General features: G+C 41.7%; 1 protein-coding gene across 1 annotated transcript in view; it reads right to left on the bottom strand.

Annotated features, from left to right (window-relative positions):
• LOC137533581 (voltage-dependent calcium channel subunit alpha-2/delta-3-like) overlaps positions 1-27,081 on the bottom strand; it is a 1,358,331-nt gene that overhangs the window by 427,581 nt on the left and 903,669 nt on the right. The window contains exons 6-8 of the mRNA XM_068254939.1: positions 18,395-18,526; positions 16,942-17,002; positions 16,692-16,842 (exon numbers count right to left, since the gene is read on the bottom strand). Coding sequence (XP_068111040.1) covers positions 16,692-16,842; positions 16,942-17,002; positions 18,395-18,526 — 344 coding nt within the window. The remainder of the gene's footprint in view (positions 1-16,691; positions 16,843-16,941; positions 17,003-18,394; positions 18,527-27,081) is intronic.

Genomic DNA, 27,081 nt, shown 5'->3' with positions numbered 1-27,081 from the left:
AACCCCTATAACATTTTCCCTCAGTGCCAGTACAGGGCATATGGTGTTATAGCATAATGATGATGTGCTATTCCACTAACTCCTACTGATTTGAATGGAATTTAGGACATAGAGAAAGTCAGCGCAGCGTCAACTTCCAGATTAAAATTGTGTATTTGGAAAATGTTCACAATTTTTGCTTTGTAATAGTACATGGTAGGTAGGGGATGAGGATGGTCAATTACCATTTTATTCAAGTTCATCTTTGAAGAAAAAACTAATAACTAGCCCTAGGGGTTGGAACAGCACTCAAGACGATACCAATACAGTGTGCGATGATGACCTACCTTGTGTAATAACAGGCCAAAACAGATTGTAGAAAGTACTTGGTCTGCACCACATCCAAGTTAAGCATGTACTTTTCTTGCAAAACTCAATGAAAAGAACATGCTGTAAGGCAGCTTGTTAGGCAGCTACAGCCCGCTGTTTTGGATATGTTGCCCTTTTACAAGTCACCCAGCTTGTAAAAGGGCAACATACTCAAAACAGCAGGCTGTAGCTGCCTTACAGCACATTCTTTAACCACTTCACCACTGAGGGGTTTTACCCCCTGACCACCAGGCAATTTTCACCTTTCAGCGCTCCTTCCATTCATTCGTCTATAACGTTATCATTACTTATCGCAATGACATGAACTATATCTTGTTTTTTCTGCCACCAATTAGGCTTTCTTTAGGTGGGACATTATGCCAAGAATTATTTTATTCTAAATGTGTTTTAATGGGAAAATAGGAAAAAATTTGGGAAAAAATTTATTTTTCCAGTTTTCGGCCATTATAGTTTTTAAATAATGCATGCTACTGTAATTAAAACACATGAAATGTATTTGCCCTTTTGTCCTGGTTATAAAACCGTATAAATAATGTCCCTATCACAATGTTTGGCGCCAATATTTTATTTGGAAATAAAGGTGCATTTTTTTCAGTTTTGCGTCCATCCCTAATTACAAGCCCATAGTTTATAAAGTAACAGTGTTGTACCCTCCTGACATAAATATTTAAAAAGTTCAGTCCCTTACGTAACTATTTATGTATTTTTTTATTGTACATTTTTTAATTTTTTTTTAATTACCAAAAAAAAAAAAATTGGGAGTGTGGGAGGTAATGAGTTAATTTTTTGTGTAAAAGTAATTTATTTGTATGTGAAAAATGTTTAGGGTGTAGTTTTACTATTTGGCCACAAGATGGCCACAGTAACTTTTTGTTTAATGCGACCTCCAAGCGTCCTTCCGGACTCTTGGAGGAAGTACTAGGAGGCTGGGTAAGTGGGTTTTTTTCACAATGATCGCGCTGCTCATCGGAGAGCAGCGGATCATTGCGGGGCTTAGATCAACGAATGGGAATAGATTTTCCCGTTCATTGATCTCCGGGCGAGCGGCGGGCGGCGTGTTTACGAGCGGCCGGCGCCGTGTTTACGAGCGGGAGCGCAGGCAGCGGCGGGAGTGCGCAAAGTACGGATTTCTCCGTCCCTGGGGGTTAAAGGATGGAAAAGGGGACGGAGAAATACGTACGGGCGGGGGTAAAGTGGTTAATTGATGTTTGCAATAAAGATACGTGTTTTACTTAGATGTGGTGCAGACCAAGAACTTTCTACCATGGCCAGTTGCTCTTTTAACTGGAAATGACTACAGGTGAAGCATTTACACCATGTGAAAATAGACTTTTTGAGTCCACCAAGGTACTTCTGTCATGGTTGCAAGTAAATATATTTCCAATTCCCTGCCTGGTCAAGAAAAACATTTTTAGAACATTAAATTACAAAATGGTCTGTGTGTCACTAATAAAAATTCAATGATAACTTACTAAGGAATCTATAAATGAGGTTGTATGCATGGTATATTCCATTGTAACTACAATATCAATGTAGCTGACAGCAGTAAGGTCATGTCAATTTAACAGACCCAGCTTCAGTAGCTTTGTTCCATAGATATTTTCACTCTAGGAAGATTATTGTGTTGTCACCGACAGTCCTGTATCTGATAATAATTATAATTAGACATTACATGGAGCTGCTTAGCTACCTTAATTACCCAGATAACTAATTGCTATAACTCAGAGAACATCTTTCATGTAAATTCTGATTATTGTCTTTGTTGAAGAAATATAATAAAATTTAGAAGATATGAAATTTTCGTTGTAATTAAGTCTTGCAAAAATAACGCCCAAAGTAATTATGTGCTGGGTAATTAAAGATTAATGGTGGAGATATTTGACCTAATGAGACTCTTTAAATATTTTTGCATGGAAAAGTTAACAAGAAAAGAGTGTATTTGCATAAAATAGTTTGTGGAGTGAAAACAACAATTGAAGTATTCGAAAAATGATTGGTGTCCGCCAATAATGTGCATCCATCTTAAAACACATTTTTGTCATCAATGTGCTTATTTTTATTATGCATTTGTATAACACTGTCATTTTCCACACTGCTTTACAGAATACATTGGCCAATTCATGTCACTAACTATCCCTCAGTCAATCAAACTGAGAAAATGGGGTTGGATTGGCCACACCATTGAGAAAGAGGTCTTAAAGGATAACTAAAGTGTCAGTAATGTGGCCAGTTTAAGTTACCTGGGGCTTCTTCCAGCCCCCTGTAGTCCTTCTGGTCCCTCGCTGTCATTATGCTCTGTTACATTTAGCACCCATGCTGGAGCACTCACAGTTGTAATTCTTACAAACTGCCCAAGTGCAGAATGCTCCCAAGGGAGCACAATCAATGATGTGTGTGGCTCCCAGCCACGCAAACAGAGGGGGCCGCTGTGAATGAAACAGTGCGGAACAATGGCGAGGGACCAGGCAAACTACGGGTGGCTGGAAGAAGCCCGAGTTAAGTTCAACTGGTTATATTAGTTTAACTTTAAGTTCATTTAAGGTGGAATCCTCAATGCAGAAGAAAAAGTGGGGGACAAAAAGCAATTTGGAGAAGAAATGTGGAGGATAGGAAAAAAAAAGAGATAGGCTCTCAAAACTGGCTATCAATCCCTTTGGCACTGTATTGGCCTGATGAAGTTGGCTAAGACCCACAAAACGCTTTGCCTGTGTTAATAAATGTTATTGACATATGTGACTGTCATTATTGAGGAAAGCCACCTCCCCCTTTCTTGATTTTACTTACTCATGGTTTCCTCTTTCCCCCATTGTGCTAATAGAGAAAAAGATATACACTAAAGTCCCCAGTAACAGGCACAGGCATGGATTGCCTGATGCTGGATATGTATTGGTGCCTAAATTTTACACTAATCTACTCCCACATATCAAATGCAGAGCAGTGCACAGTTCAAACTGCTTTCAAAAGCTCTGGGCGCTGGTCCTCTTCACTCCTACTGCTCCCAGCTGCTTTGCTGCATTCACTCTGTACTGTTCTCAATGTGTTACATGACCCGATGTAGGTCAGGTGACACACTGGGAGCAGTACAAGGATTCAGCAGACCAGCTGGCAGGTGCAGGAATGAAGAGGACCAGTGCCAGAGCTTTTGCAAGAAGTTTACACTGCTTGCTGCTCTACAAAATAATGATCCCCATGGATCCCCCGTTTCCTGCTGGTTGGTTGTGACTGCCTGTTTATATAGTATGGGGTAACAGGGACTCTACTGTAGTGCGGTTTATAAAGTCAGAGGATCCGTTGATTAGAACATGCCAAAAGGATGACCCTCTCCGGGGCACCAGAAGCAATATATAAAGCAAGATTGAAAGAAAAACTGTGACAGGGTGGCCTAGAAATCACTGGAATGATGAACTGAAAGCTAATCTGAGGAACATCAATGTACAACCCTGGATAGCTGCTGTCAGAGACCATAAGTGGTGGAAACTATTGTTATCAAGGTCAAGGACCACACAGGGCTGCAGCAATGGAAAAAGGTGTGGATGATGGCAAGAGGATACTGGACTCTTTAAACAGATGTTGAGAATCATCCAACAACTCCTGCCAAAACCCCCAAGAGCTAAAATAATAGATAGTAATAAGAGATAGTTACCTAAGGGTCTACGCTTTTTTAATATGCATGTCAAGAGGGTATATTACTATTATTTTTTAAATTATAAGCTTGTAAATAGTGATGGATGCAAAACTGAAAAAAATGCACCTTTATTTCCAGATAAAATATTGTCACCATACATTGTGATATGGAAATAATTTAAATGGTGTAATAACCGGGACAAATGGGCAAATAAAATGCATGGGAGTTTTAATTAAGGTAGCATGTATTATTTTAATGCTATAATGGCTGAAAACTAAGAAATATTTTTTTCTTAATATTACCGTTAAAGAGGAGCTGTTAGGTATAGGGTCTCAGAGAAAATAAACACATATATCAGTAGCTAAAGATTGGCTGTACTTACATTACATATGCATTTCACTGTCCACGTTTGGATTTCACAGAATTTGTATATAGTATATGCAGAGAATGATGCTCCTGACAGCTCATGGCAGGTTCCATGTTTGTGAAGCCAAATGTGTCGTCATGTCCTGCCTGCTTCTGATCACAGAACAGCTCATACTGAATAACACTAGTTTACAGTGAATATTAATGAGCCATGTGGCTAGGAACAATAGCGGACTCCTGCAGTGTACGCTGCCCCGAGATTTATCTGTGCTGTGGCTGGACTGAGTTTTAGAAGCTGCTGAAACTTGATCCCGTCTTCTCCTTAGCAGCCGAGGGGAGGGCCCCAGAATGCTTTGCAGTATGTTATGCGGCTTGCGGCTTGCTTAGGTCTAAGCATTGCTGATAAGCATACATCAAAGGTAAGATAGATCTTTATCTTCAGTAATGTCTTTTTGGCTTCCTTCTAAACTGTTTAACACAGGAGACTAGAGGTTTAAATTAGCTTCTGCAGCCTGACAGTTACTCTTTAAAATGCATTTAGAAAAAAATTAATTCTTAGCAAAATGTACCACCCAAAGAAAGCCTAATTGGCGGCGGAAAAAAACAACATATAGATCAATTCATTGTGATAAGTAGTGATAAAGTTATTGGCAGATGAATGGGAGATGAAATTTGCTCAGATGCATAAGGTGAAAAAACACTGAAGGCTGAAGTGGTTAAAGGAGAAGATTAATAAAATGAGTACCAATTTTTTTTCTTTTTTAAAGATGACAAAAGAAAATTGCACAACAGTGTATTTCCATTCACTGGCCAACAGCCAATAGCTAAGAGGATGTAATACCACTTTGCTACAATTGGCATACTGTGCCTATAACTTTCCACTAGTTGGCAACATTTTATTCCAAGTGGATACAGCTAGGAGTCCCTCCACTACAATCCTTCCTATAAGCAAAAAGAAAGGCACTGGAACAAAACATTTGAATACTTTATATAGCTCTACCCTACAACATTACTTTAAGACAGGCCATCTATAGTACAAGATGTTTTCTCATTCTGATCAGCTAGCAGTGCGTGACAACTCAAACTATCAAAAAAAAAAAAACAAAAAAAAAAAACTTAGCTTCTGTCCAAGACTTCCATGTTAAAAACTTAATAATGGTAATATTTAAAATGAGATGTCAATGTTTGCACTTCACTTTATAGAAACATTCTTATTTCTAAAGGGCTTTACCAAATTAGGATTTTATGTTGTCAGATTCAATTCAAAAATTCAAAGTGTTTGACATGTTGCTATTTTTGTTATATGGTTAGTCAAGTCAACTGGCATACAGCAGCACTAAATAAATGTGCCTTGATACATTAGGATGAACACTAATTGTAATAGTGTAACACTAAAATGTTGTTTGTTAACCTTTTCAGCCCAAGGGTATTTTTCACCTTATGCATAAGAGCAATATTTACCTCCCATTCATTCACCAATAACTTTATCAATAATTATCACAATGAATTTGGGTGGTACATTTTGCTAAGAATTATTTTTTTCTAAATGCATTTTCACAGGAATAGTTAAGAAAAAAAATTGAAAATAAATTCATTATTTCTCAGTTTTCGGCCATTATAGTTTTAAAATAATACATGCTATCATAAATAAAACCTGTATATTTAATTTGCCCATTTGTCCCAGGTATTACACCATTTAAATTATGTCCCTATCACAATGTATGGCACCAATATTTTATTTAGAAATAAAGGTGCATTTTTTCAGTTTTGCGACCATCACTATTTACAAGTAGTGATGTCGCGAACCTCTGATTTTCGGTTCGCGAACCCTGCTTGCGAACTTCCGCGGAAGGTTCGGTTCACGGAAAAGTTCGCGAACCGCAATAGACTTCAATGGGGAGGCGAACTTTAAAATTTAGAAAAATTTCTACCGGCTGGAAAAATGACAGAAAACATGTTTCAAGGGATCTAATACCTGGAGGAAGACATGATTGAGTGAAATGCACATCAAAAGTCCAAGGAAAAAAATCTAGATTTCACATAAACCCCTATTTTAAGGTCACAAATCTCATTCAATGTTCAATTATAGGCCTACACTACTTTACAACATCAGGCAGTGTATCCCTCTCTCCCTCACTTCCGGAGGGGGGTCTCATCTTCCAGGGAATTGTAGAATTTAAAAAGCCAGCTTATATACCTTGGCTGGGAATTGAACCCAGGTCTTGGCCGGGAATTTAACCCAGGTCTGAGTGCTTGATAGTCAGCTCTCTTAACCGCTATACCACCACCAACAATACATGCTGAAGGCAGCCTAGCATGTACCATTATGATCTATCCTAGAGAAAAATGAGCTTGCTTAAAGATTTGTAGGTTTTTAAAAGCCAGCTTACATACCTTGGCCGGGAATTGAACCCAGGTCTTGGCCAGGAATTGAACCCAGGTCTGAGTGCTTGGTAGTCAGCTCTCTTAACCGCTATACCACCACCAACACTACATGCTGAAGCCAGCCTGGAACAGTTCGCCTGGAACAGTTCGCCGGTGAACCGTTCGCAACATCTCTATTTACAAGCATATTATTTAAAAAGGCTTGTGATATACCCTCTTGACATGCATATTAAAAAAAAACTTCAGACCCTTAGGTAACAATTTATGGGTTTTTTTCTGTTTTTTTAATTGTAATTTTTTTTCCATTAAAATTTTATATTTGGGTAATCTTTGGTGTGGGAGGTAAACCGTTAACTTTAAATGTAATAGTGTAGGTTTATTTTATTAAAAAATGTATGTAGATGTAGTTTTACTATTTGGCCACAAGATTTTTTTTTAGCCCTGGAAGCAAAGTGATCGCTTCTAGGAAGCATATGGAGGGGGGGAAACTTTTTTGTTAGAAAGACTGCGGCTTCTGATGAGAAGCCGTCAGTCTTTCTACCGGGGACTTAGATCAATGAATGGGAACTATTCCCAGTCCATTCATTGATCTCCGGGCTAATGTGGGGCAGCATGAGAGTGTGCGCACAGTAGCGTGCAGGAGTGCGTAGCAGCACAGCAGCAGGCGCCTGGATATGACAATCATGCCCAGGCGGCTTAAATGGTTAATGTACTTACAGGGGTTGGACAAAATAATGGAAACACCTAACCTAACATTTTGGCATCATAATCTTTGAACATGTTTTAGGCAATCAAAACTTGATATATGTTAATTTTTTTTGTTTATTATTTTTGTTATTTGATATGTTTAATTAAAATAATTGTTTTTTACAGATATTTAAAACAAAGTTGGTTATAATTTATAAAAATGGCAGATCTCTCAGACTTTCAAAGCGCTACTGTAACAGAAACTGCCCGAATGCTTGGCATTTCAAGCGGTACTGTCTCAAAAGTAATGAATGCCTTTAAAAGAGAACGTCCTCAGCAAAGCACAGTTGTGGCCGAAAGTCGAAGTTGTCTGAGACAGACCGTCGGACTCTAAATCGAATTGTTAGAAAAGCTCGCAAGACCACGGCTCCTAAAATCCCTGCAGAGCTGAATGAACACTTACAGAACCCATTTTCCACAAAAACTATTCGCTGGCAGCTGCACAAATCTGGATTCCACAGAAGAACTGCAATTAGAAAATCTCTGCTATCAAAGACAAATGTTTCAAAGCATTTAGAGTGCTGTAGAAACCACCAAAATTGGTCCCTCGAGCAGTGGAAAAATGTGATTTTCTCTGACGAAACATCATTTACCTTATTTCCAACCTCCGGCCGAGTGTACATTTAGAGACAGCCGAAAGAAGCATTTCATCCAGACTACCCTCTCTTAACAGTAAAACATGGCGGGGTTCTGTGATGATCTGGGGTGCTATTTCTTGGAAATCCGCCGGGCCAATGATTTCCCTCCATGGAAGAATTAACAGCCAAAACAATTTAGGAATTTTGGGAAACCAAGTTCATCCTAGGGTTCAAGAACTGTTTCCGGAGGGGAATGCCATCTTTCAAGATGATAATGCCCCAATCCATACAGCTAGAATTGTTAAAGAATGGCGCAAGGAACATTCTAATGAAGTTGAGCATCTCATCTGGCCACAACAATCCCCAGACCTTAACATTTTATTGAGCATTTATGGTCGTTATTAGAGATTCAAGTAAGAAGTCGATTTCCACCGCCATCGTCTCTAAAAAAAACTGGAGGATTTTTTAAATGAAGAATGGGCTAAAATTCCTTTGGAAACAATTTACAATTTGTATAAATCAATACCTCGGAGAATTGAAGCTGTAATTGCCGCAAAAGGTGGACCTACACCATATTAAAATATATTTTGTTGATTTTCAAGGTGCTTCCATTATTTTGTCCAACCCCTGTAGTGTCCCAATAAAATGGGAATAAAAAAAAACAAGTCAACTGACTCTAGGAGATACATTAAGCAAACCATTCATGCCCTGCATACATTCAGGATAATTATAGGAAAGTTTATTTTTTCAAGGCTAATCAAAACAGAAGAACTGCCATCTTAATTTAAAATGTATGCACTCTAGATGTCACCTGGACATATGATAACCCACAGGGTAAATATGAAGCACTACAGGGGAATATCTATTCTAGACATGTGGATATAAACAGTTACTATGCCTCTCCGGAACGTGCATTTAAAACTTTCATGTTCCACCAAACACAGCAATATACTACTGATAAACTTGAAAACTGTAATGCATCACCTGACAAGCTCATTAAGAAGCAAAGACTTTTCCTGCTGGTAGCACTGGAGGACCATTTTCTGATAGATGCTTGAGACCTTATTCAATTCACTTTTTCTCCTACAAGATAATCTGTCATCTTCTGTTTAAAATAACTTTCAAGAAAATGTACTGTCAAAATAATTCGTATTTTCTTGCTTACTGAAAGCTTAATGCTGGGTACACACTATGAGATTTTCTGGTCGATTTACTGTCAGATCGATTATTTCCAACATGTCCAATTTGCTTTCCGATCAATTTCTGTGCACTTTAATAGGAAATTCTCGGAAATCGATGGGAAAGCAAATCGGACATGTTGGAAATAATCGATCTGCCAAAAAATCTCATAGTGCGTACCCAGCATTAAAGGCATTTTATCGTTTAGGTGTGGAAATATCACCAAGGATAAAACTTAGTACAAAAAAATTGAATTAAATAAGGGCCCTGGGACCCAAATACAATTAACTTTCTCTCCCAGGTGGTATTTTTAAACTTGTCAGTAAAATGCATGTTAAATCACCAGCAAGGAAGAAAACACTAAAAATAACTTTGATAGTAGTTTTTCACCTACTTTTTGGTACTAGTTACCTAAGGGTCTGAACTTTTCATTTCAAAATGCTGAAAACATATTCTAAATCGATTATGAAAAATTATCTCCTAGGTGAAAACTCGGGAGAAAACGTTAATTGCATACGGCCCCTGGAGAGAAGTATATGGAGAGAAAGAGATATGCCAACTATTTGTCAATGCATAACGACTATGAAAAATAATGCATAACAACTATTCAGAAATGGATCACATTCTAACAACAACTAGGATGCTGTGTTGACAGGACTAGCCCTTCCAAGAAGTAAAGTGAGCCAACAGCCTCAGACATGGGCACACAAGGAGTAGCGACGTTTAACCTTCATTGGTGATTAAAACCTAATAGTTCAGTTTCCTTATGTAACATGATTAATGATTTGAGTATGATTAATACAGCAAAGTCCCCGTTATCCAGTAAATCAGGCAATCAGAAGTCAACTAACCGGCATGCCTGAGGAATAACGGGGACTTTGTTTTGGGCAGGTTCTGAGGCTTTTAATATACTTGCCGAGCCTTCAGCAAGGTCTAGCAGGCTTTCTGCAGCACCTAATGACCAGGTGTGGGTTAGGTGACATGCCGGCTTCCGTGCACAGGGGAAGCTGGAAATCCACTAGGAGCCTGCTAGGTGCTGCAGGAAGGCTGCTAGACCTCGCTGGAGGCATGGTGAGTATTTAGGGGGAGGTTTGTGCTTTTTTTATAGGTAGCCTGGCAGCTGTTTTGTGACAAGTGTTGCTTTCTCAGAAGCAGTAGAACTACTGCCTCTGAGGAAGCGGCACACTTCGCAAACCAGTTGTCAGGCTACCCTATACCCCCTGCTGTACCTGTGTATTACCCACATTGTAAATAAAGGGCTCTTAAAGGAGCGGTGCCATTTCAGCCTTTTCTTCTCCTGAAATCATTGATATTAAAAGGAGCACGGCACCTGTGACCCCAGCGGATGACAAATGTGTGTGCATGCGCTTGCACATGTAAGAGAGAGAGAGAGAGAGAGAGAGAGAGAGAGAGAGAGAAAGAGAGAAAGGTGTTATATAGTTATTTTGGTTGAAAAAAGACATACGTCCATCGAGTTCAACCAGTACAAAGTACAACTCCAGCCCGTCCCCCACATACCCCTGTTGATCCAGAGGAAGGCGAAAAAAACCCCACAAGGCATGGTCCAATTAGCCCCAAAAGGGAAAAATTCCTTCCTGACTCCAGATGGCAATCAGATAAAATCCCTGGATCAACATCATTAGGCATAACCTAGTAATTGTAGCCATGGATGTCTTTCAACGCAAGGAAAGCATCTAAGCCCCCTTTAAATGCAGGTATAGAGTTTGCCACAACGACTTCCTGTGGCAATGCATTCCACATCTTAATCACTCTTACTGTAAAGAACCCTTTCCTAAATAAATGGCTAAAACGTTTTTCCTCCATGCGCAGATCATGTCCTCTAGTCCTTTGAGAAGGCCTAGGGACAAAAAGCTCATCCGCCAAGCTATTATATTGCCCTCTGATGTATTTATACATGTTAATTAGATCCCCTCTAAGGCATCTTTTCTCTAGACCAAATAAACCCAGTTTATCTAACCTTTCTTGGTAAGCGAGACCTTCCATCCCACGTATCAATTTTGTAGCTCGTTTCTGCACCTGCTCTAAAACTGCAATATCTTTTTTGTAATGTGGTGCCCAGAACTGAATTCCATATTCCAGATGTGGCCTTACTAGAGAGTTAAACAGGGGCAATATTATGCTAGCATCTCGAGTTTTTATTTCCCTTTTAATGCATCCCAAAATTTTGTTTGCTTTAGCCTAAGTGGCGTGTGTGCGTGTGTGCGTGTGCGTGTGTGTGTGTGTGTGTGTAATCCAAACAGATTTCATTGTGCTTTACTGATGTGCAAAGAAATACAGGCCAAAGTAGAATAAAACCCTCAAATTAGACAGAACACTAAACACAGCGATGTTCAGGTTGCCACTGCTAAAAAGCAACCTTAAGAGTTCCATGGACAACCATTTTTACTGTAGTCAGGGTGGTTTCTAGGCTAAATTGCGCCCAGGGCGAGGTTGTAAAAATTGCGTCCCATTCCCCCATCCCCCCCCCCCCCCCAATGGACTCGCAAACCCTTACTCTTTAGGGACAGTCACACAGCTACAGGTCACAAATAGATCGGTCTACTTACTAGTGACCAGCCGCTCATCCAGACTAGGAGGAAGCAGGGACCAGGAAAACACACAGCCGAAGAGAGCCTGGACAGCCGACACCTCCATTGGTGCCGCCCTCTGACAGCCTGTAGCACATCAGATGTCATCACGTGTAGCCCAGGAAGAGTCAAAGAAGGTGATCACGCTGATAATGTTCTTCTTCCATTTGACTGCACTGCGCGTCACCAGCTCCCTAGTGGTTAAGTCCTTCTGTCTGCGCACCCTTCTTCTACTTGCCGATCTGCGCTCAGGGCTGTCGTCCTGCCCACACTGCCCAAGAAACTGCACTGATTGTAGTGGCATACTATTCTCATTGCAAACTGTATGATAAACTAAGTTGTGTGCTTTATTTTAATATTTAACAACTGCAGCACTCTTTTTTGATAAGGCAGGCACACTAAGTTGAGTACCATTAAAGGAATGCAGTAGGGGGATAGGGGAAAAAAAGTTGAACTTACTCAGGGCTTCTAATGGTCCCCCGCAGATGTCCTGTGTCCGCGCAGCCACTCTCCGATGCTCCAGTCCCCTCCACCAGCTCACTTCCGGAATTTGCAACTTTAAAGCCGCAAAAACACAGCGCATGCGAGACCACATCCTCGCTCCCTGCTGACTTCACCGGGTGTGTACTGCTCAGGCGCAGACCATACTGCACCTTTGCAGTTAGCTCCCTGGTGACAGCAGCAGGAGCGAGGACATGGCTGCGTAGGCGCAGTGGGCTTACGACTTTAAAGTAGCAAATTCTGTAAGTGAACCTGCGGCGGGGGCCAGGGCATCAGTGAGTGGCTGCATGGACACAGGACGTTTGCGGAGGACCATTACATACTCCAGGTAAGTTCAACTCTTTTCCCCCTAGCCCCCTACAGCATTCCTTTAAGGACAACTGAAGTGAGGGATATATGGAGGCTGCCATATTTTTTTTCCTTTTAAGCAATACCAGTTGCCTGGCAGCCCTGTTGGTCCATTTAGCTGCAGTAGTGTCTGAATCAGACCAAAAAAAGCATGCAGCTAAGCTTATCAGATCTGACAATGTCAGAAACACCTGATCTGCTACATGCTTGTTCATGGTCTATGGCTAAAGGTATTAGAGGCAGAGGATCAGCATTGCCACAGGAAGCAGTTATGGCAAATTCTATATTTGCATTAAAAGGGGGCTTAGATGCTTTCCTTGCATTGAAAGACATCCATGGCTATAATTTCTAGGTAATGCCCAGTGGTGTTGATCCAGGGATTTTATCTGATTGTCATCTGGAGTAGGAAAGGAATTTTTTACCTTTTGGGGCTAATTGGACCATGCCTTGTAGGGTTTTTCGCCTTCCTCTGGATCAACTGGGATATGTGAAGGAGCAGGCTGGTGCTGTACTTTATTTACCGTTTGGACTCGATGGACGTATGTCTTTTTTCAACCCAAATAACTATGTAACTATGTAGATTCTGGGTGGGGGCACTATACCAGATAACCACAGGTGTATTTTGAACACAAAAATAATCTGTAGTTCTTGTAGGGAGACAAGTCTCTCTAGACAGCACCAGCGATAAAACACAGAGGGAAAGAACTCATAAAATACCGTTCACTGAAAGATGTCTCACCCCAGCACGTTCAGAATATCCTCAACTTCGACGCATTAACCAATCATTGCGCAGACCCAGACTCCATGGTCCTGATTTACAACCATGCAGTGTCATCTGCCTATGACGCCCTCGCTCCAGTTCGCATCAAACGATCTACACCACTTCACCATGCACGGTGGTTTGACAGCTCACTAAAGGACCTAAAGAAAGAAGTGCGCAGACTAGAAAGGAAGTGGCGAAAATCTCAGAATTCAAAAGATAAACACACCCTTGTCTCTCACAGGGAAAGCTACCAAAATGCGATCACCAAGAAAAAATCCTCCTACCTATCACAGGAGATCGCAAAGGCCGCCAACAGACCAGCCCAACTATTCCGCACAGTTGATAGACTATGTAATCCATCCTGTCTAAAACCCACTATAACTCCCTCAAAGGAGCTATGTGAGAAATTTGCCTGCTACTTTGCTGACAAAGTATCTTCTATTCGGTCTCTCATTCAGTCCACAGCACCCAAGACTCATGCAACTAATGGAAATAGCTGCAAAAACAACCTAACACCCTGGACTGATTTCAAAAGTATTAGTGAGGAAGAGATCTCAGACACCCTCTGTCGTCTCCACCAGACAACCTGCGACCTGGACCCTGGACCAACTAAACATATGCTGAAATGCCCTGACCTGCTTGGTCCAGCATTTCACAAAATAGTAAATTGCTCTCTGCAAGCAGGGAGGTTTCCTACCTCTCTAAAAGAAGGAATCATCAAGCCCCTTCTCAAAAAACCTTCCATGGATCCAGATGCTATGAGCAGCTACAGACCTGTCTCCAACCTCCCCTTCTTAGGTAAAGTTATTGAAAAGGCTGTCTATCTGCAACTTGAAACCAGGCTGTCAGTAAACAACATCCTGGACCCTCTACAATCTGGCTTTAAGAAACACCACAGCTGTGAAACAGCCCTCATCCAAGTCTACAACGATCTGCTCATGGCAAGGGACAGAGGGGAATGCTCCATCCTAATCCTGTTGGATCTCTCAGCTGCTTTTGATACAGTTGACCATGAAATCCTGCTTAACAGACTGCAGGAGTACTGTGGCATCAGTGGATCAGTCCTCCAGTGGTTCAGATCATTCCTGACTGACAGAACACAGAGAGTATCCCTAGGACCTATAATGTCCAAACCTGCACCTCTACAATTCGGAGTGCCACAAGGATCAATCCTATCCCCTCTGCTGTTTGCAATCTACATGTTGCCACTCGGTACACTTATCCAACGACATGGCCTGACGTACCACTGCTACGCCGATGACACACAGCTATACCTGTCCTTCAAACCTGGTGGAACAGACCCTACCCCAAAAATAAACTCTTGCTTAGCTGAGCTTCAGGCATGGATGAATGATAACTGGTTGAAACTGAATGCTGACAAAACTGAGGTCCTGTTTGTCCAAAGCCAGTGCTCGCCATCAAAACAGCTCTATCCTAAAGCAACACCAATCAGGATTGGGAATTCAGACATAAACAGCTCCAGCCTTGTGCGCAGCCTTGGCGTACTAATCGATGGGGAATTGAGTTTCAGAAACCAAATTTCATCTGTAGTTAAATCTTCCTTCTTTCATCTGAAGAACATTGCAAAGATTAAACATCTGATTCCCCCAGAGGATCTTCAAACCCTAGTCCACGCCTTCATCACATCACGGCTGGACTACTGCAATGCCCTTTATGCTGGCCTCCCCAAAAAAGACTTGCGTCGCCTGCAATTAGTGCAGAATGCTGCTGCCAGATTGCTAACAAACCAGCCTCGCCACTGTCACATTACACCGATCCTTCGCTCACTGCACTGGCTACCAGTAGAATGGAGAATACTCTTCAAGATTGGACTGCTGACATTCAAATCCCTGCACAATCTGGGCCCTGGATACATGAAGGACTTGCTGAAGCTGCACCACACCTCTCATAACCTCAGATCAGCAAGTTCTATAAACTTGGTCACTCCCAGAGTGCACCTCAAAAAATCTGGAGACAGAGCCTTCTGTCATGCTGCCCCTACTCTTTGGAACTCCCTACCACACCCAGTAAAGACAGCACCATCCCTGGAGCTATTCAAATCCAGACTGAAAAGCCACCTGTTTAGCCTGGCATTTCCAGATTTATAAAATTCTTCCCCTGTACCACGATGGTCGGAGCCATGCTTATGCGCTTTGAGTCCCACGGGAGAAAAGCGCTTTACAAATGTTATTTGTTGTTGTTGTTGTTGTAGAGAGTTCTACATCTCTGCTATTTCCTGGATGCTCACTGGCTGCCATAGAGGGCTAAGGCATTATTGTTTAGCCTGCCAAAGAACTGACTGAACTGAATTCTTGGGAAAGATTTTTCACCTTTTTTATTTTAACACTCTGCAGGAATCGATAATAAGATAATACAAAATATCTACTACCTGTATCCTCCTCTCTTTGTAGTTGTGGGAGCACCAGGAAATTGGGCAAAGCCTCTTGTGCCTCCACACTGGTACAACATTGTTTTGCAGGGGGGGGGGGGCTTTGCTCCACAGGCAACCCCTACCTCGCAGTGAATGACATATGGTCTGTTTATAACAGAGGATGGGAGACTGCAATCTTGCACCCCTCCTTTTCCTGGCTACCAAGACTGCATGCATATGTAATTGTAATGACAAAAATGGCTGAATTATAGTGTTATACTGGTTTATAATATAATGATGGAAATGGACAGCCTCTAACTGAAGGATCTTCACAAACAATAATAATAATTATATGTACATAATTACTGTCACGTCAATATAATTACAGTGCTGTGTAGCTTTACTTTGTGCTGAATAGAACACAGATATTCAGTTTAAGCTTTTCAGAACTCAATATATAATATTAAGGACATATTTTGGTAGTTTGAATTATGATTTAATACTACGGGCATCTTTTAAGTAGATTAGACCAGAAATGTCAGTAGCATAAGTGATCTGTGTTTTCAGACTGTAACTGTTGTTCCATAAGTGGTCCCAGTATGACCTGGAAGTAGCAATCACTAGTCTAAAATAGCTAAGGGTGTTGTTCTTTGTCTTGTTTACTGGGGTGCTTGTCAATGTGGTCTTTCAAGAGAGTTCACAAGAGTTCAACTTATCACTTAAATTAATATCGACCGAATGCAGAAATGAGTGCATCTGAAGTGTTGACATCGCTCAGCGGCCCCCTGCAGGTGCCCAGACGCAGTCAGTTAAAAGGTTATAAAGGAAATGGATGTTAAAAGAAGACTGCAGAGAAACAAAGGCAACATACGGCAATTATGTTGAAGAAGTCATCATCTCCAAGGGTGTCCAGAATAGAAGAGACAGTCTGCTTTGCAATTGTCAGGCGAAGTCCTTTCATGCTCCCACTGACGTCAACTAAAATCACTACATCTTTTGGAGAGGTAGCTGCTTGAATGTACCTACATCAAAGAAAGATGGAAGAAAAATAGATTGTTTCTCTTCACTACATTTTCCAGGTGGAAGAGGTAAATGCATTCTTTGTTCAATGGGTTACTTACCATTTTCGGTTTCGGCAGTCAAATGCAATAACACCATTCTCATCTGGCTCCCATTTAATACCTAGTGAAAACACAAGAAGGAAATCTTTTAAACAATACAGAATTCTGTTTGAAATTATACAGCAACACAAAGAACTTTACAGTGACATCAAGAGGCGCTATATTTGGAGTAGGTGGAATGCAATTTCTTATATAAGCCAGAGTTAGCTGACAGTTGTATTTTCGAATAAGGAGTCACATAAATGGAAAGGCTGAGACTATATAAAGGAGAAAATAAATCTAACTGAATCTTTCAAATATGTTTTTTAGGATAGTAGAGGGGAGAAGAGATAATTTTTCTGCAACATTGTTTGCAACAAGGAAGTATAAATTGAAAAAGCAAAATAGGATCCAGGAAAGCAGTTAGGTAAAGGAGGAAGGTAGAGATGAATGGGTGAAAAACTCTGTGATATGAGGCACCCGATGTAGAAAGTGTGAAGTTTTATTCTAGTCCATAAGAAGCATAATACAATTATCATAAATCTCCTACCTGAATGGAGACAACTCCATTTCAAATACATAAAGGACATTCATTGAGCACTCACTGAGTGCTCAATAAATTTCCTTTTTCTTTCTGAAACCCAGTTGTCTCAATTCAGGTAGGTGATTTATGATAGTTTTATCATACTCCTTATGGACTAGAATAGAACATCACACCTTCCACACAGGGCATCTCCCATCGCTGAGTTTTCCATTGTAGTTACCCATGTGGGTTTATTGTATAGTTAAGCCTGGCCAGTAACGTGTACAATTATTTTATTTTTTTTTGGGGGGGGGGGGGGGGCAGCGAGCAACGAGATCATCACAAGGCCGATTGGGGACAGCATTTCGTCACATTTGCGGAGAGTGGTTGCTCGGATAGCAACCCCGACTTGTGAGTATCTCATTTGCTATGTACAGGTATATCCTGTTTTCTGATATACTACACTATATTGGGCTCCTGGTGTCCCTGTGCTTTTCTCTTTTATTTACATAATCCCAGATAAATAGGTGAGATGGTAAGTTACGGGAAGAAAGGTAGGAAAAGGGAGGGAGAAAAGCAAAGGGCGGGGGGAAAAAAAGGTAAGGTTGGGTAAGAGAGAAGAAATAAAAGAAGCCAAGGGAATGAAAGACAAGTGTAAGGTGAAATTCACAAAAGCCCCTGGCAGGAAATGTAATGTCTGAATTTCTTGCTGAGCATCTATATTGATCCATATCATGCCATCACATGCACAACATGCGGTTGTTCCTGGTTTAGTAAATGCATAAATGCCAGTTTTTGGTGATCCAATGTTGTTTTTCCAATCATCAGCCTTAGAATGTTTATTTCAGAGAGTGGCAAGTAGTCATCAAATACTTCCATCAACAAATACTTCACAATACACATCGATCTTACAAAAAAAAAAAAAGAGACATTTGTGTACTAGTTTCTTACCTGGATACTGGCGAAAAAATCCCTTTGCACTTCCAAAATATTGCCAAATAAGGGAAGGATCTCGATCAAAGTTATCAACAAACACCTTGTTTAATGATTCCGACCAATAAATTCCATTCACTATTTCAGGATCTTACAAAAAAAAGAAAATATACACAAGTTACTATATGTGGTCACTATACTTGTTCTTGGTTACATTACACACAACTGAAACACTCTTTTTTACAATGTATGATCAATCTTGATATAGTAAACGTTTCATATAGTAAACTACTTGGCCTTGCCCCTTGGAGTTTACTATAAAGAGATCTAATGCATTACATTTGCGCAACATTCATTTTGCCTGATGCCATGTTCAGTCTACATTGGGCTGAGGACCAACTCAACAGAGAATACATTATATTGTGCATTGCTCCATATTAAGTCACCCCTCCCCAGGGCCTACCACTGCATGGATGATGGTAGTTACACTCACCTCCTCCAGCACAATTGCAAAATTTGTTTAAAATAGTCTCTGTGAATTTTCCACAACCCTGCAGGACTTTACTGAGCATATTTTGAACATTAGTTCAATAGCATTACTTCAAAATATGTGTTATTACTATTACTACTTTTATTACCGCCTTTATTGCCATTATTTGTTTTTATTTACTCAGAAGGACATGCAGGACCATTGCAACAACGAGGCAAGATAAATATTTCATCTAAATTACTATTGCTACTTCTCTGGTATAGTACTTTGATAAAGCAGTCGAAAGAGACTCTGAAATGTTAGTTACTGCTATACTACAGTCTGTTGGGAATAATTCCTGAAATTTCAAACGTATTTTTTATGCTGGAACTCTACAGATTAACTTTTGGAGTGCCACTTGCTCAGTGTTTACACAGCAGTCTTTGCTCCAACTTATGGATCATACAGTATGTGTGCCTGCTGGTTAATCATACTGTTTTATTTCATCAACTGAATGCAAAATGTATGAATTGTCTTCATTAGACTAACACAGCCCTGTGAAGTAATGATGACAATATCAGTCAGCAATGTTAGCTAGTGGCACTATATGCATATGATTAAAATAGACATTCTTTAATCACTGAAAAAAATAGGTTGTGATGATACCGGTTTATACAAAGAATGCAGTTTCTCTGATTTACTTTTTGCTATTCATAGGTTATTTGCGATTGTCTTCAACATTTTCTTGTATGAAAACAATATCCTAATGGCAAAATGAATTTAATGAATACTTCATTTCCATAGTTTTGTGGGTGGATAAGTACTAATAATAAGAAATAAAGGCCAATAAATGACCACTATAACATAAAATGTAAAATACACATAAACACACATATACTATATAAGACATACATTTCTCCTAGAATTAAATGCACTATAAATTACTTTTTGCCTATGTTGCAATTTCCCTACTTTTTCCCTATGGTACAAAAATACCATCATGTGTTCCCTATAATGTGATTGAGGAGCAAGAGCAGGGAAGCAAAGACACACAAAGGAAGGAAACCCTCCAGAGAAGGAAGGGATAGGGGGGAGGGGGAAGGAGAGAGAAGCAAATAGAAAGCAGGGCAGAGGACAGAAAGACCCTCAATGGGTAACAAGGGCCAGATTCAACCATGAATTCAAACCCAGAGGGGCCCTAGTGCCTAACTTAGAAATCCAGAGGGCTTCTAAAGCCAGCAAGCGTCTATAGTGGTCACCACCTCTCTGGGAAAAACTTACGCGCTCCAGGCCACGATGGGAAAAAGATGTCATATTGCCATGATGCACACGGAGAAAATGCTTGGCCACATTTGAAATGTTGTGGCACAGCCAGGAGGGACACTTGTAGTGCTCGCTAATCCTGGATCTAAGTGGTCTCGTGGTGCACCCCACATATTGGAGTGTAAACACTCCCTACATGTAACCAAATACACCACGTATGTGGAATTACAATTGATGAACTGTCTAATAGGGAATGTGCGCCCATTGGAGGACACTGCAACACGTGTTTTTTCGTGCACCCCACAATAATTACATGTGGAGACACCACATCTATAGGAACCCACCACACTGAGCCACGTGGGAGTACTGGGCCTAGACTCAAAGAGGCTAGGTGAGAGTGTCTGGGCCAAAGTTGGGGCCTTCCTACTTGCAAAGCGAACCCCTTGTTGTACAATGGGGCGAAGGCCTTGATCAGCTTCTAATACCGGGAGGTATTTTTTGATAATGTCTACCACCTTACTATATTCGGCGCTGTATGTGGTGACAAAGGTGGGTCTACTTTCTTCCCCTCTCTTAACCTCCAGTCTGCAAAGTAGTCTTTCCCGAGACTTTCTACCAGCATGAACTCTACCCCTATTTATGACCCACTTAGGGTATCCTCTATCCTGCAAGCGTTTCTCTACCATGGCAAGCTCCTCTGGAAGCCATGATTCCTCTGAGCAGTTGTGGCGTACCCTTGTGAATTCACCAACAAGGACACCTCGTATTGGTGTGTTGGGCATGGCAACTGTTCGCACTGAGGGTAGTGTTACCACTACATGGTTTACTATAGGTTCTGTAACACAATCTGCCCCGTGCTGGGTCACCTGACAGAGTCAAGTCCAGATAATTGATTGCCATGGTGTCAAAACTCGATGTAATCTGTAGATTCAAGGTGTTCCCATTAAGGTATTCCATGAAATCCTGAACATCACCAGATTGGCCCTGCCACACTATGAGCAGGTCGTCAATGTATCTCCCGTACCACACAACCAAATCCATACAGCGGCTCCCACCCCCAAAGATATGGAATTCCTCACATCACCGCAAATAGAGGTTTACCAGTGAGGGAGAAAATTTGGCTCCCATGGAGGCGCCACACCTCTGGAGGTAGAAACCGCCATCAACCATGAAATAGTTGCGGGCCAGGAGATACTCGACTGCCATGAGGATGAACCTCTAGAGATCCACAGGGTAGCTGGAATACCTTTGGAGATGGAACTCTATGGCCTTTAATGCCAGATCGTGGGGGATACAGGAATACAGAGCCCTCACATCGACTGTGAGCCAGCTGTATTGTTCCCTCCATTCAAAGACCTCCAGGCTTGACAGCAAATGTTTTGTGTCCCTGATGTAGCCCGGCAGTCGACACACCAGAGGCTGGAGCATGGAATCCACCCAGTCATTCAGGCGCTCCCCCAGAGAGCCAATACCGGCCACAATGGGCCTTCCCTCTGGGGGAACGCCCGGTTTTGGATCTTAGGTTATGATGGAAGTTTGGAATGACTGGGTGCTGCACTGTCATGTAATCCACCAGCCTCTGGTCGAGGACCCCCAGGCTCCTACCCAGGGACAGCAGCTGTACCAACTCCGCCTGGAAGATCTTAGTAGGATCTGTTTTAAGGCCTAGATATACAGAGGAATCCCATAGCTGCCTCAAACCTGTAACTCTCCTTATCCAGGATGACAACTGCCTCTCCCTTGTCTGCATTTCTGATAACAATATCCTTATTGTCCTTCATACTACGGAGGGCCTGCTGCTCCTGGTGAGACAGGTTGGGCCTGCAGGCAGAAGGGGCACACCCCAACTCGACCAGATCGCGTTCAACCAATTCCTGAAAAGTGTAAACCGGCTGAGTGCAACTGGCCACGGGGTAGAAATCTGGGTTGCGGACAACTATAGGTCTCACATGATCCAAGGACACCAAACCAGCAACAGAGATGGCCTGAACGGTTCACTGGCGAACGGTTCCAGGCAAACTTCCAAGGGTTTGCGATCGCGGAGAACCGCAAACTTTACCAGAATTTCGGTTCGCCCCCATGGTGCACCATTAGGGTCAACTTTGAACCTCTACATCACAGTCAGCAGGCACATTGTAGCCAATCAGGCTACACTCCCTTCTAGAGCCACTCCCCCTTATAAAAGGCAGGCATCGCCGTCCATTTTACTCACTCGTCTGCCTGCAGTAAATAGAAAGGGACAGCTGCTGCAGACTCTCTCATAGGGAAAGATTAGTTAGGCTCTTGTAGGCTTCTTAGCTTGCTCCTTGCTGATTCTTATTGCTAAAATAAGACCCCACAACAGCTCTTTTGAGAGCTAATCTTGTTCTTGTGATCTATTTTTTTTTCTCTGTGTCCCACTGACACTTGTGTTGCATAGACAGCCTTGAGAATTCATACTGTGTGTGCCACTGCCAGGCCCAGTACATTCAGTGACTACCTGTGTGACAGGTGCACATTACCTATCACTGCATATACCTACCTGTTGTTCACTGTGCACCCACCTACGTGAGCGCACGCAGTGTCACTGTGCCTGTCTGCTACCTGTCTGTGTGTGACAGGTGCACATTGTAATACCCATTACTGCATATACCTAGCTACCTGTTGTTCACAGGGTACCCACCTACCTACGTGAGCTGAGCGCACGCAGTGTCACTGTGCCTGTCTGCTACCTGTCTGTGTGTGACTGACAGGAGCACATTGTAATACCCATTACTGCATATATCTACCTGTTGTGTTCAGTGCACCCACCTACCTACGTGAGTGCACGCAGTGTGATATACCACTCTGTGTATACCTGTTAACTGCACCTGTGTGACTGACTGCACATTGTATTAGTCAAGTCAGTGCATACCTTTCACTTCATCCCCTGAAATATGGACAAAACAAAAGGCAGAGGCAGGCCACCTGGCAGGTCTGTTCGAGGCCACGCAGTCGTGATTTCGTACGGCCCTCAACCAAAGTACAGTGTTCAGAAGAAGGCACGTGCCATAAACACCCAATATTGTCAAGACGTAGTTGACTATTTAACACAGAACACCTCATCTTTCTCAGCTTCTGCACGGAAGCGTGACATATCTTCCTCCTCCTGCTCTGATTCTGGCACCCCACTTAATACTCAGTCGGCAGCCATCACCCCAGGGCTCAGCGATGTGGAAATTTTTGTGTGTGTCTGCCTCAGATGGGAGCAATGCCATCTGTACTCTCTGCCACTGAAAATTGAGCCGTGGAAAGACCAAGACCCACGTACAGACAACTACCTTACGAAGGCCATTACTACCTTAAAAGCCATTTTTCTTTGATTCTTTTAAAATCGTTTTTCTCAAAAACTATAAGTCCAATTTGAAAAATTTGTAGGGGGGGGGGGGGGTTGTTCCCATGGCAACACATAATCCATGCCGTTCGTATCGGTGGGTCATTCGTAAGTCGGGCGTTCATAAGTCGGGGACTACCTGTAATAATTTTTCTGGTGCCTGTACATGCCTGCCTATTTTTTTGGGCTGCACTGCAGCTGCAACAACAAAACTAAAGGCATGTACATGTGCCCATTCCCCTTCATGATCATTACCTTGCCGCGGTGAAGGGGCTCGCGTATCACAATGAAGCAATGACCGACGGCTATAGGAGTGTGTCGGGGGGGGGGGGGCAAACCCACGAAAATAAGGTTGTTGATTCATTTTGGACAGACCAAATTTGATCAGCTGGACAGTCACTGTTCTGTCATTCAGCTACCTCAGCCCGGCGACCATATGGGCTTGAAAACCGCCACGGCCTGCACTCTGGCCATGGTGCGCACCAGTCCAGCATGGCCGTCACTACACAACACAAATAGCTGTTTGCGGTGCGTTACACAGTGAGTTTGATGTTTCAGTGTGAAGCAGTACTCTAATTACACTCCCTGATTGATGTATACACATGCAAGATGTTTTGAAGTACTTTAGGCCTGCAATTTAGCATTCAATGTGATTTCTACCGTTAAAAACGCTACTTTGCATCAAATCCAGATTTTTCCCCGGGACTTTTGGCGTGTATCCCACTCATCCATGCAAAAACTCAGATGTTAGACCCCTTGAAACATCTTTTCCATCACTTTTGTGGCCAGCAAAAGTTTGCCTCCCCATTGAAGTCTATTGCGGAACCGAAAATCAGAGGTTCGGGCCATGTCTAACCAGCTTCTCTGTAGCTAGTTGATCTAGCATTGATCTATCCTGGGTGTCCCTGAAGTCCCCAATATTTTCAAGTGTCATCTGGGTCCCCCAGTCCATGCTTCTAGCTTCACCATCAAAATGTTTCCTCATAAGTACTGACCTTACAAATGTATTTACATCCACTAAGGTTTTGAAAACATCAAGATGATGAGTCGGAGCAAAGGACAGGCCCCTAGTTAACACCTGCATCTCTGCATCAGTAGGAACATATTTAGATAATAACACTGCATGGATTGCTATCTTCAAGATAGGATTTTCTCTTGTTCTTTATACCTGCCCTCCTGGTTTTCCTCCTCCTCTGCCCCTCTTGTGACCCTTCCGTGGTTTCCTGTAGTAGGAAATTGGACCTGGCCTTTTTTTCGATGATCCATCCACATTAACCTGAGCCTGACTCTTACCACCCGCCGCCCCCTTGTACATTATAGGGAACACATGATGGTATTTTTGTACAATTCTGTCCCCAATGAAGTGTGCCTTTATCTTTTAAAGAGAACCTGTACTGAGTAAAAATATTTAAAATAAACACATCAGTTAACTTCAAATGAACATTACATAGTTACCTTGCCATCAGTTCCTTTCAGAAGCTCACCATTTTCTTCTGACAATAATCCCTTCCAGTTCTGACAATATTTTGTCAGATCTGAAATATATCAGTTGCTGTCAATAAAATATCAGTTGCTGTCAATAAAATATCAGTTGCTGTCAGTTATAGCTGAGAGGAAAACTGATGTACCAGGTAATGTCCATGTTTCCCTATGGCTTAAGTGGGCGATGTTACAGTTTAACTGTGTGCTGACCAGAAAGCTGTTATGGGTAATGGCCATTTTCAAAATGGAGGACGGAAAATTCTCTTTATCACAGTGAACAAACAGGACGCGGGACAGGAGAAAGACACTGAGGAGTAGACTACATGGAAGGTAAGTATGACTTGTGTATGCTTATTTTGACTTTTAATTTTCAGTTCAGGTTTTCTTTAAGTTTTAAACGCTGATTGTCTGTGTTTTTAGACTTGTATATGTACTATTATGTTGTCTTTTTTTATTATTTTATATGACCATATATGAGTTTTATCTGAGGGGTATCTTTCTGCCTGTACCTGTGGGTGAAGTGCAGTAGGATCCTCCTTTTCACTCATCCCACCTAGTTTAGGGTGGAGCTATGTACACATGTATATATAGTAGATGTGCAATGTTGTAACTTTTAGCCATGAGTAAGGACCTGTAGGTCCGAAACATGTCGGCTTTGTGTTGCTCGATACGTCCTTAATAAAGTTAAAAGTTCAAGTGGATCAGTGCAGACCATCCTTGTCTCTTTACTTATCAAACATAGACACATACCAGGGGTTTGTGTGCTGCCGATTACTGAACTAACCAGTTCCTGTTACCTTGTGCATCTTCTGATTTCCTGGTTGTGACTTATTTTGATTTATATTTGCCTCTGTCTGTCTTCTAATTTTTTTATTGTGAATCATTCATCTGTATACATTGTGCTGGGCTCTGCTCACTAGTTAGTTAGTTAATTATTTAGGTTTTCATTTTTGCTGGGCTGTTTTCACCTTAACATAGTTCACGTACTTTTCATAAACTCTACTTCACAATTGTATTGTGTCTTTTCATCTGTACATTATGGCAAACAGTGGTCGTCTTCTTACTTACTACCAACAAAGCCCTAGACACTCATATTCTTGCCTTACATCACTGAAGTTCAAAGTTCAAATCTCTGGTAAGGACATTCTGCTACAATTGAATGTGTAGTGTTGCAAGATGTTAAACTAAGCAAGTGTGCAACTGTTGTACAAGATTCATTAAAAAAAAAAAAAAAAGTTTTCAAGCAATATTGCATTGTCCTTTATTCATAATGGCTATTCAGAGTGTGCATGGCTGAAAAAAGTCTGTATGGGGGAAATTACATCCCCCACAATCTTACTGGAGTAAGCCGGTTAGCTACAAGTAAATTTATGCTCCTTCCTCCTCCACCACATTGAGTAAAGTAAGTGGAGCCTCGATTCCCACTACAACCTAGCTGATCCATTTTATTATTGGATGGTGGATTGCTTCATGTGATTGGCTAAAAGTATACTCCTTCCCACTTGGCCATGTTAACTAAATGCATCCCTATTTTGTTTTGGACCATAATTCCCAGCAATGTAGGGTGGCAGAAGCAGCAGGACCTGGATGATCAGCTGGTACTCAGGTGAGTAATGAGAGAAAAGGTAGGCTGTGGCAAAATAGGGACGCTTTTTGATATGGCAGCCTGTTGTTAAGAACATAGTGCAGAACTATGTGACTACCTGTAAGAAAGGTCAGCGTAAGCTGACCCTCTGCATGTATGCATGCAACATACAACATGCAGTGTGTTAAATATTAGAGGAATTTAGCAAATGATTCTTGTCAAGCTGGATATGAAGGAAGGCATAGAAAAAGACATTAGCAAAATATGTCATGTAGGATTTCAATCTTCTCAAAGTTAACTTTTGGCCTCCGCATTCCTATTACAGACTGTAACCCCAAGATACTCCATCCTCCCTCAGAGCTGCAAAACTCTATAGAACTGTGGTAGGGTATCCTTAACCATGGCATTCATATTTTCCATAAATCAGCCCCACCACATTACTCTTGCACTTGCCTTGCAGTCTTTCCCAACCTAAACTAATTCCCATCCATCCCACCCCTGGACGCTCTTACTCTCTCTTGTGGTCTCCGGAATGCCAGATCTGTCTGCAACAA

Source organism: Hyperolius riggenbachi, chromosome 9 (genome assembly GCF_040937935.1).
Source record: "Hyperolius riggenbachi isolate aHypRig1 chromosome 9, aHypRig1.pri, whole genome shotgun sequence".
NCBI classification, from domain to species: Eukaryota; Metazoa; Chordata; class Amphibia; order Anura; family Hyperoliidae; genus Hyperolius; species Hyperolius riggenbachi.
Note: the sequence above shows the minus strand (reverse complement) of the source record. Positions and strands in the feature narration are given on the sequence as shown.